Source organism: Morus notabilis, unplaced genomic scaffold (genome assembly GCF_000414095.1).
Source record: "Morus notabilis unplaced genomic scaffold, ASM41409v2 Scaffold120, whole genome shotgun sequence".
Classification (NCBI taxonomy): domain Eukaryota; kingdom Viridiplantae; phylum Streptophyta; class Magnoliopsida; order Rosales; family Moraceae; genus Morus; species Morus notabilis.
The window spans coordinates 252,533-262,296 of NW_010367559.1; the positions used below are offsets into that span (position 1 = coordinate 252,533).

General features: G+C 33.5%; 3 protein-coding genes across 4 annotated transcripts; 2 read left to right on the top strand and 1 right to left on the bottom strand.

Moving 5' to 3' along the window:
• Nucleotides 1–674: 674 nt before the first annotated feature.
• Nucleotides 675–1,839, top strand: LOC21398237 (CRIB domain-containing protein RIC4). The gene is made up of 3 exons (XM_010112769.2): nt 675–887; nt 1,041–1,190; nt 1,311–1,839. Exons 1-3 carry the CDS (start codon nt 761–763, stop codon nt 1,547–1,549), a joined length of 516 nt encoding a protein of 171 aa, XP_010111071.2. The 5' UTR covers nt 675–760; the 3' UTR covers nt 1,550–1,839.
• A 96-nt stretch (nt 1,840–1,935) lies between these two features.
• Nucleotides 1,936–3,199, bottom strand: LOC21398238 (photosystem I reaction center subunit XI, chloroplastic). Its single transcript, XM_010112770.2, has 2 exons — nt 3,029–3,199; nt 1,936–2,533 (listed from the first exon to the last, which is right to left on the bottom strand). The coding sequence occupies exons 1-2, from the start codon at nt 3,191–3,193 to the stop codon at nt 2,042–2,044; spliced, it is 657 nt and encodes a 218-aa protein (XP_010111072.1). The 5' UTR covers nt 3,194–3,199; the 3' UTR covers nt 1,936–2,041.
• A 3,891-nt stretch (nt 3,200–7,090) lies between these two features.
• LOC21398239 (tyrosine-protein phosphatase DSP3) lies at nt 7,091–9,764 on the top strand. 2 transcript variants are annotated; one of them, XM_010112771.2, is made up of 5 exons: nt 7,091–7,473; nt 7,859–7,952; nt 8,412–8,469; nt 8,604–8,647; nt 9,090–9,764. In XM_010112771.2, the coding sequence occupies exons 1-5, from the start codon at nt 7,319–7,321 to the stop codon at nt 9,345–9,347; spliced, it is 609 nt and encodes a 202-aa protein (XP_010111073.1). In that variant the 5' UTR covers nt 7,091–7,318; the 3' UTR covers nt 9,348–9,764. The 2 variants fall into 2 exon arrangements, with proteins under 2 accessions (XP_010111073.1, XP_024030988.1); XM_024175220.1 differs by lacking the exons at nt 8,412–8,469; nt 8,604–8,647.

The following is a 9,764-nucleotide window of genomic DNA, read 5'->3' on the forward strand; positions in this document are numbered from 1 at the left end:
TTCTTCTTTGAACCCAAGAAATATCCCAATTTGGTCTTCTTAGTCATGAGCTCTTACTTAAATCGCTTGGAATGTACTTCTCCAATGTTGAGTCCAATCTAAGTAAACAAAACAAAAGAACAACAAAATCGCAAAAAAAAAAAAAATTGACAAAAAGTTTGGGGAAAAAAAAAAAAATTGTTGAAAGGAAAACTAAAAGGGAGATATTGGCTTTCTCTACAAGAGAGGTTAGTGAAAGAGGGTGCCCACCGTATAGAGACTTGAAAAAGAAAATTCGCTTTTTTATTTTTTTTTTTATTTTTTGTGGGAGACAGAACAGTTTGAACTAAAAGTGAAGTGGATCTAAACTTAATTAACATTATTTTAATGTCAATTTTATAATCTGTGTTACGTCCAAACATATGTATACGTGGACTTAGGATTGGATACTAGGTTAGATTTCATAATTGAGAGATATATTAATGTTGATATATTACGTCCAAACATAGCCTTTAGTTAGTTGGAGTTAAATAAAAATAATTTTTTTTTTTTTTTAAAAAGAAAACATTCTTTGACATCTCTATCTCTACCTAACAGGCTTTATGTGTGTAACTAGACTTTTCATACGTAACATTATTGTAACTTGATAATAAAGCCAGTTTCTACCCCATTTATAACAAACACAATCCCACTTCCGAGTTTTGCATTTCATCAACCACCGTTTTGCCATATTTCAACCCTCTGTTTTTTTTTTTCTCTGTCTGTTTGTGAAGAAAAAAAAATGAGGGAAAGAATGGAGAGATTTGTACTTCTTCCGTTTTCAGTCGGGTGTATCTCTGAATCAAGTGTGGCTGTGGGAGTACAGCAGCCCAGAAAATCCAAGGCTCACACAAACCCATCTCCAATAAGTCTCTCTCTCTCTCTCTCTCTCTCTCTCTCTCTCTCTCTCTCTCTATATATATATATATATGTATATGTATGTTTCTCTCTCTTCACCCGCACGTGCTCATGATCTTATACTTTTGACTTATCTTTGTGTGTGTTATTTTTGTGACCAAAAGAAATGGAAGAAGAAGATGATGATGATGAAGAAAGCCTATCAGGTGAAAGCACAAAGAGCTCATTCAGGTCTTTATCTCTCCGAAAACCAAACATATCCACTGGGATTAACAGGCTTTTCAAGGGTTTCAAAAACTTCTCTCAATTTTTTGGTACGTCTTTAAATAATTGCATATTGTTAATACTATAATATTATTTTCTAAAAAGAGCTACTTGTTTTGACCATATATATATATATATATATATTTTTTTTTTGGTTACTTGATGTATAGTTTACAAGGAAGAACTGAAAATGGATATGGAGATCGGAGGTCCTACAGATGTGAAGCATGTGACGCACATAGGTTGGGATGGTTCCGCGACGATAAGCGACGCCGTTATGGGTTGGGAGAATCTCATATCTCCTGAGTTGCTCTCTGTGCCATCTGATCCTTGGAGGCCATCGTTTGAATTCTCCATGGCTGCACAAGTACCTGATCAAACTCCTCTTATTAAGGGTTCTGCCTCTTAATTTAGACAGAGAGATATCATTGCTACGTTGGTCATATATAGTCGGTTCTTTGTATTTAAATTGTATCTAAATCAGGACCATATATTCAAACTTAAAGGTGTCTCTCTCTTTTGTACTTTGTGGTGAATGTTTGAAGCTCTATGTATGTTTGTGATTACTATGGCTATAAGTAATTATATATGGGTGTCATTGCCTATATACGAATTTTTGGCATTTCAATAGACATCCTTAACTCAAAGAGAAAAAAATACTTGACTTAATTTGTTTTGTAATTAAAAGTGTCTTACTATCAAATCAATGAACTCCATAAACTGAATGCCAAAAACTAAGTAACATGACTAAAGTGAAAATCAAAACATGAAGTGCATTAGTTGTGACATAATGGGTCAACTTCAAATGTACAATAATATTTTTTTTTCTTTTGTTTCACAAAATAAGACATACATCATGTGAATTTGGAGGCAATAACAAATGACAAGAACAACATGTGGTCTATTTGAAGTAGTAAGGAAGGTCTAAGACATAGAGGAGGAAGTAGGCCCAAGTGACACCGGAAATTCCTCCGAAGAAGAAGCCGCCAGTGAACTTGGCCCATCCATCGGCCGTCTGCAGCTGGTCGGGCTCCTTCTTCCGGCCGGTTAGAGTCAAAGATGGTGCAGTGGATGGCTCTCCTTCATTGAAGGATGCGACTCCATACATTGTCAAGCAAATGCTAAGGATGACAACAAGGCCAGCAGCAGCCAAGGACCCTGCTCCACCAGCATAGGGTGTGTTCCTGAGAGGCCCGGCCTTTACAAATGGGCCAACCAAGAGATATCCATGGGCCAGGCCCACCTCAATACCCCTAAGTAGTGGGCTGACTGCAGTCCTGTAGGCAGGGAGGTTGGAGAGGTACCAAGCAATCAATGGGCTTGACGTTACTGGAGTCTCCAAGCTTCCAATGAAGGGGTCACCATTGATGGGTTGAATCACTTGGAAAGTTGGCTGCAACATTTCCAAGACAAAGCAATTCATACATATACTTTCCTCTACTCATTCAATACTTCATTTAATCTACTCTATAGCCATACAACATACAGTTGATGAGCATTTACTAATGGTTAAATTTGCATAGTGTTTGATTCTAACATAATTATTCTAATTTTTTAGAACGATAACATGTATTTAGGTTTCATTTTATCGCAAAAAAAAAAAAAGGGGGACTAATAAGACAGCTTATAAGCCTCACTGATGGAAAAAAAAAAAAAAAAAAAATCTAGGTGTTTCAGTAAGACTCAAACTCAGAATATCTGAATTCGTGACTGATCACAAAAGAGCATCCGAATCCAGATGAAATCAATTGTAATTTATAAGCATTCCATTCCTTTTTTAGCGTCCTAGTACTACTACAAGATTTCTCTAAACATGATTCCAAAGTTATAGCATGAGTTTTACGTGTACGCCATGCATGAATTAATTTAGTAATCCCAACTTACGTACCTTTTCAGATTGAACAGCTTTGACGGTGAAGGACGAGGGTCTTCTAGAAGGCAAGACTCTGAGAGGAGAGGCGGAGAGGCCTTTGGGGGAGAGCAGAGCTCTCGAGAGTGGTGAAGTGAAGTTGGACTTGAGCTGGCTTGCCATTGGAGAAGTTGCAGTGGCCATTGTTTTCTCTCTCTAAACTCCAAAAATCTGCAAAAATGGAAAACGAAGATAGTTGCAGAAAATAGAGTGTGATTATAGAGAGGCCAAGTATTGTCCATGGGAAAATTTTTTTTTTTTTGTGAGAGAGAGGTTGTGGTTGTCAGTCACTCTCAGATTTCGTTGGATGAAATGGAATAGCAAACCTTATCTCTTATCCAACCCCCTTTTCTTTGCCTTGCTTTGCTTTGGGTTTAATGTGGATCACATAACATTTGGGTTTCAAGATCCTTATGGACTCATTTCACTTTGTGGATCGTTTTTCATTTGGGCCCTCGTACGTTTTATTCTTTTGTGTATGTGTTTTTTTTTTTTTTTTTTTTTTTTAAGTTCTATGCTCTTTTTTCTCTGTCCTGAAGAAATTATTCTCTGCTATATAAGTGAAAAAAGATGACCACCAATTCTTGCACTAAACATACTTGTTCTATATGAAAGTGAAAATAAATACTAACCAGTAATATATCTGTTGGGTAAATAGTTTTAAAATTTTAGTGCTTTCAACATTTATGATTTCAATTAGAGTTTGACATATATGGCTTGAACTTTTAGTTCAAAACTCGAATAATGGGATGGGGTGTAAGCTCATTTATTGTGCGTTTGGTTCAGGATTTGTGACATGATTCGAATCATGGTTCATGGTTCGCTACAGTATTTTTTCTCATAAAAAATACACGTAAATCGAGAATAATTTTGAATCATGATTCTGAATCCATCAACTAAACGTTTCTAATTTAAATTTTTTGATACGTCTACACATGCACAGTATATAAATGTAAGAAAAAAAAAATAATAAAAAATACTTGACAGTTCCTAAACAATAGTTCGCCGCATGAAGAACCATCAATCTCTGTTCCTTTCCAGTGGTCTTGGTCAAATATCAGTTACCAATAAAGCGTGTGCAAGAACTTCAATCGGAATTGAGAGTTATAAATCCAGCAATGTAATCCTAAACTCAAAAAACTATGGTCATCGCCATACGACCAGAACAGGCAAAGGCATAGAAAAGGTAAAAGAGTGGGCTGAGGGTGAAAACTTCTTACGTGGAAAGTGGATAACATGAAAGGAATGCGACAAAACTTTTAACGTGATTATGAGAAAATTTCAAATTTGCTTCAAATGAAGTTCAGATTGATGCAGCACGTGAAGTTTCTTAGGTCACAAGAAATAAAGGTGATATAAGGTCCGTGAACAAATCCAATGAATCTCTTTGATCATAGTACAATGTTTTCTTTTACATTTTGCTTTTCGTCAAATACCATATATATATATAAATATAGTGTTTTATCTTCCGGTGTTTAATGATGTGAGCTTAAAAACCGTAGTTTTATGGTATAGACCCCGTTCATTTTATTGATTTGAGTTTAGAATTCGAATTTTGTTACAGTAAAAAGCTCTCAGAAGCAGTCACATCTAACTTTTTTGCTACAGTAAAAAGCTTTCACATAAAGTTACATCTCAACTCGAATTAACTCGAATCAGCGAACTAAACGGGGTTAGTGGGCACTTAAAATGAAAAGTCTATTGACCACTCGTAGTACGAGCTTCTCTTAAGATGTTTGATACTGATGACTGTGGCAATTGATAAATGGAATGAAATAGTATCAAAATCTTATAATATGAAAATAGTAAATTTAAATTCTACGCTAGAATCAGGTACACATTTATAATTAGATTATTCTACAGAAATTATGATTGATAGCGCATTCTTACAAAATATTTTTGATAAATAACATATTTACGGTAAATAATTTATTTACAAAGCAATACTTCATATATTTGCTTTGTCAACGTAAATAACATATTTACCAACTATTTACATAAATATTTTAAGAAAAATACTGTAACCTAAAAAATAAAATAAGAAACAATAAGGAAAAGGGAACAAATTAACAAAACAAAATTATAGAATTCTAAACATCAAACTAGAATTCCATTTCATCTTATTTCATTCTTTTCCACCCAACTAAACACACTCTTAAATTCTAGAAGCTGAACCAAATAAATGTTAGTTTATTTCTTTTATCCATTTATATTAAATTAGATTGGATTAGATTATTTCTAAGGTTAAATAGAACTTTAGTTACCGAAAATCTACTATTATTCAAATGTAATTTCTCAATTTAATATTTTAGAGATTCTTGCCAAGAATATAACAAAAAACAAATTGATAGGTGGTTAAAGTTTTTTTTTCGGTGAATTATAAGGCAAGTAATAAACAATAGAAACTGATCGGTGGATCTTTGAAAAATAAATACTTCTGTGGAATCATGCTTGAGTTTCTTTTTTTTTTTTTTTGTTAACAAAATTAAGTAAAATTCGAAATAAGAAAAGTCCAAAACACGCTTGATTGGTGGGTAATTAATATTTGTCAAGCCGACAAACTAGACAGCTAATTTTTCTTTTAGAACATTTTGTTAGTTTTTTTTTTTTTTTTCAGGAACATTTTGTTAGTTAGTTTGGTGAGACTTAGATTTATATATTTAAACTTTCATAAAAGCTTTTCTGGTGACAGTCATTTCGCTGATTCAAGTTTAGAATTTGAGTTTTACTACAGTAAAAAGCTCTCACAAACAATCAAATCTAACTTTTTTACTACAGTAAAAAGCTCTCACATAAAATCACATCTCAACTCGAATTAAAAACTCGAATCAGCGAACTAAACGGGGCGTAATTACCCTTAAAATTTTACTCGAAATCAGCCTCTTGGGCTGCTCAAAGTTTTGTTATTTCCTTCAAATAAAAGGATATTTTTTAATATATGCAAAAGAAAAAAAAAAGAGAAAATCCAGTTGGGCAATTAAAAAATCATTATCGAATGTTTTTAAATTAAAAAAAAAAAAACGCACTAGTCATGAGTGAGAAGCTCAGTCTCCATAATAAATTATCCTCATAAAATGTTGTTCCTCCGCCACCCCACCTCCAAAAAGAACAAACGTCTCTTGAGAAATAAAGGGTCAAAATCCTTAAACGAAACAAAGTAGGGGTCAAAAAGAAAAAAAAGGTCTTATAAGGAAAAAGGAAGATTCTCTATAATTTAGAGGACAAGACGAGTCCACATGAATCTAAAAGACTCATTCAACAAAATAATTATTTATTTCATTAATTTAATTTAGTTTAACTTAATATCTGTTTAATTCACTGAGTCAAATTTTTAATTCGAATTAAGATGTGACTTTATTTAAGAGTTTTTTATTGTAGTAAAAAAAATTAAATGTGACTATTTTTTAGAACTTTTACTGTAATTAAACTCAAATCGATAAAATAAACGTAACATTAATTTGAACAGCAAGTATAATTTAAACAGACATTTAATAAGTATGTAATTTAAATTATATTTTTCGTTTAAGTTCTCTTCTCAAGTTTAACCATTTAAATTATTTTTAAACAGTAAAAAGTATCACTCTCTCTACTTTTCACACATACTAAACACAAACTCAAATTTTATTTTCTATTCAAATTAAAATTTTAACTACACATTTAAACATCCATTTAAATTATAATTTAAACTATACAATTTAAATTTTTCAATTTAAATAAAAAAATTCAAACCAACCCAAACCAGGGGCAAAGTTAATCCAAATCCAATTAGAAAAAGCCCACCTCAATCACTCTCACTCCTTTTTTGCAACTTTTTTTTTTCGAAAGAATCCAAATCACTTTATTAATTTATTTCTTTCTTTCTGACCTAAAACATATTTAAAATTCTTAATTAAGAAGGAAAAAAATTGTAGAAAATCCAATAAATAAATAAATAACCAAGAAATAACAACTTCCTTTTCGTCTCTGTCTCACCGCGGCACGCCGCCCACGTTAAATTAATAAATAGCAAAGAAGAGTTGGAAAATAAAAGAATCAAAAACCTTGAATTCCCCAAAACTTCTTTACACTCACACGGCTGTTGTTTCCTTTTCCTTCTCTTTTCACAAAATAAAAAAAACATCATATCTTGTTGATTTCTTAGTACCCACATTCTTTTTTTATCGTTTTAATATTTTTTTTTTGGGATTTGCCGAAATAACAAACCCAAAGAAAAAGAAGACATAGAAGGAGGAGGTGATATAGCAGAAAGAGAGAGAGAAAGAGACGGCGATGGGGTGTATTATATTGGAAGAGCAAGCCGCCGACGACGACGTTTTGGTGCCGCCAACCAATTTCTCGATGGTTGAAGATGGCATTTTTAGATCTGGCCTCCCTCAACCCGTCAATTTCCGGTTTCTCCAAACCCTAAATCTCCGATCCATCATGTAAGTCATTACACATTCATATACACACACACACACATATATATATATATATACACACACACACACACACACACGCACATACACACTGTTATCGACCCTTAACACACACACACACACATATATGCATGCGTGCGTGTGTTTGTGAAATTGAGAAGAAAATAGAAAGTTTTTTTTTTTTTGCCCGGTTTGTTTTGTGTTGTTGAATTTTGATTAATGGCTGGTTGGGAGAGAAAGCGATAGAAAAATTTAGAAAGAATGAATCTTTATTTCACAATTGGTTGAATTTTCTGGCGAACCAAACAGAATCTGATGTCTCGTCGTTTGATTGGTGGGAATTGGGAAAGAGACGTGTTCTGATTGATCTTTGGGATGTGTTGTTGAACAGATATTTGTGCCCTAAGCCCTATCCAGAGGAGAATTTGAAGTTTCTTCAGTCGAATAATATTCGCCTATTTCAATTCGGAATTGAGGGCAAGACGGTATATTCTCTCTCTCTCTCTCTCTCTCTCTATATATATATATATATGTGTGTGTGTGTGTGTGTGTGTCTATATATATGTATATATGATTGCCCTTTTCATCTTTATTTCCCGTCTCTTTCATTGTCGGAGTACCAAAAACTTCTTCTTTATATGTGTGCATTTTATTGCTTATCTATCTGGAATTTCTGATTTGCCGAAAGGTGTTTGTTTGTTTCTGTTTGTTATTTTGCTTTTTAGCCTCCTATCTACGTCTCTGTTTGTAAAACCTAAAACTAATCTTCTTGAAAACAATAGTATATTACTAACATAAAGCGGATAGAATTTTATTGAAAATTGGTCATTCATGTGACATACTTTTGTTGTCTTGTAAAGCTATAGAATAATTTAATGGGGTTTGTCTTAGTTAGTCGTACGCTCTGTTGTTGACATTATTGCTCCTATAATTTTGATCTTCAGGAGTCTTCTGTATCTATTCCGAGGGATACTATCATGGATGCTCTGAGGATCTTGATTGGTACTAGAGTTGTCAGAAAAAACATTAGTTTCATTTTTCTGTTCTAATTTGTTATAATGTTGTCTTGTCTATTTCAAGTACTTTTGGAGTATTTATGTTGTTGACATTGTATGAATATTGTTTGGTGTTTCCAGATGTGAGAAACCATCCGGTTTTGATCCACTGCAAGCGTGGAAAGGTATTTTATTCAATTGCTACTTTGCTAGTTGGTTTTCTTGGCTTTCCAAGTGTCGTTTTTTTAGTACTAGCCTTGTGTTTTTGTGTGTGTTTCCACTTAATTATAATGCAATTAATGGATGGTCTGTGGTCCACTTTACTGGTAGTGGTAGTTATTATTAGTTAATGGATAACGTATTAACGTGTATTCCACTATGTTGGTAGGGTAGTTAATGCTATCTTTGCATAAATAAAATATTGTTACTTCTTTTTGTCCTATGTGACAGAATCACAGTTTGGTGATCAATTCACTTTTCTAGTAATGTTTTGGCTCTTGTAACAATTCAGTTAATGACTCTGGCTATGCTTAGCTATGTTAGAGATTTCACATTGTTGTTAATTATTTGATAATCCTATATAGATGTGGGACAAACATTTTTTCTTATTGTTTTTATGTTCTTCAGCACCGGACGGGTTGTCTTGTTGGTTGCCTGAGGAAGCTGCAGAGTTGGTGTTTGTCTTCTGTGCTCGAGGAGTACCAGCGATTCGCTGGCGTGAAATCGAGGATAACGGATATGAGGTTTATAGAGACTTTTGAAGTTATCTGCTTGAGGCAGTGCCTTTACAGCATTATTTACCGATACCATGGCTATGGTTCAAAGAAGAGGAGGCTCCTGTACCGTGAAGAGAAGTTACAGAAACCCCAGATCACATTAGTTTAGCAAAGAATAGACAGTTTTTGCCCCTAATTAAACCCTTTAAGTTGCATATAACTCGTGGACCCCACTATCCTTTAACCTCTGTGGTGATTACTTTTAGACATCATCTTTGGAAGCAAACATAGTATACGTTTTCTTTCTTTTTCTTTTCCATCTTTTTTTTTTTTTTTTTTTTTTTTTTTTTAAATCCGCCAATTAAATTGTTCTTACACATACGGCGAGCAAATTAGTTAGACATGTTCCTCACTTGATTTTGCGATGAGGACTAGAAGAAACTTCTCTTTCCATCCGTTCGTGGAAGACAAATAAAGCTATTTCTTTCTGTGTATGTGTTGCCTTTCCTAATGGTTGGGCTGTTCCTTCATGTGATATTGTTCCATTTGATTGTTATATTCATATTTTGTCTATCCATTGTCCGAA

Excerpts from the sequence above, each read along its gene's own strand:
- LOC21398237 (XM_010112769.2), top strand. The coding sequence starts at position 761 with ATGAGGGAAAGAATGGAGAGATTTGTACTTCTTCCGTTTTCAGTCGGG. Across the intron at positions 888-1,040 it reads CACAAACCCATCTCCAATAA|AAATGGAAGAAGAAGATGAT; the intron begins GTCTCTCTCTCT and ends TGTGACCAAAAG. Across the intron at positions 1,191-1,310 it reads AAACTTCTCTCAATTTTTTG|TTTACAAGGAAGAACTGAAA; the intron begins GTACGTCTTTAA and ends CTTGATGTATAG.
- LOC21398238 (XM_010112770.2), bottom strand. The coding sequence starts at position 3,193 with ATGGCCACTGCAACTTCTCCAATGGCAAGCCAGCTCAAGTCCAACTTC. Across the intron at positions 2,534-3,028 it reads AAGCTGTTCAATCTGAAAAG|CCAACTTTCCAAGTGATTCA; the intron begins GTACGTAAGTTG and ends GAAATGTTGCAG.
- LOC21398239 (XM_010112771.2), top strand. The coding sequence starts at position 7,319 with ATGGGGTGTATTATATTGGAAGAGCAAGCCGCCGACGACGACGTTTTG. Across the intron at positions 8,470-8,603 it reads TGCTCTGAGGATCTTGATTG|ATGTGAGAAACCATCCGGTT; the intron begins GTACTAGAGTTG and ends TGGTGTTTCCAG. Across the intron at positions 8,648-9,089 it reads TCCACTGCAAGCGTGGAAAG|CACCGGACGGGTTGTCTTGT; the intron begins GTATTTTATTCA and ends TATGTTCTTCAG.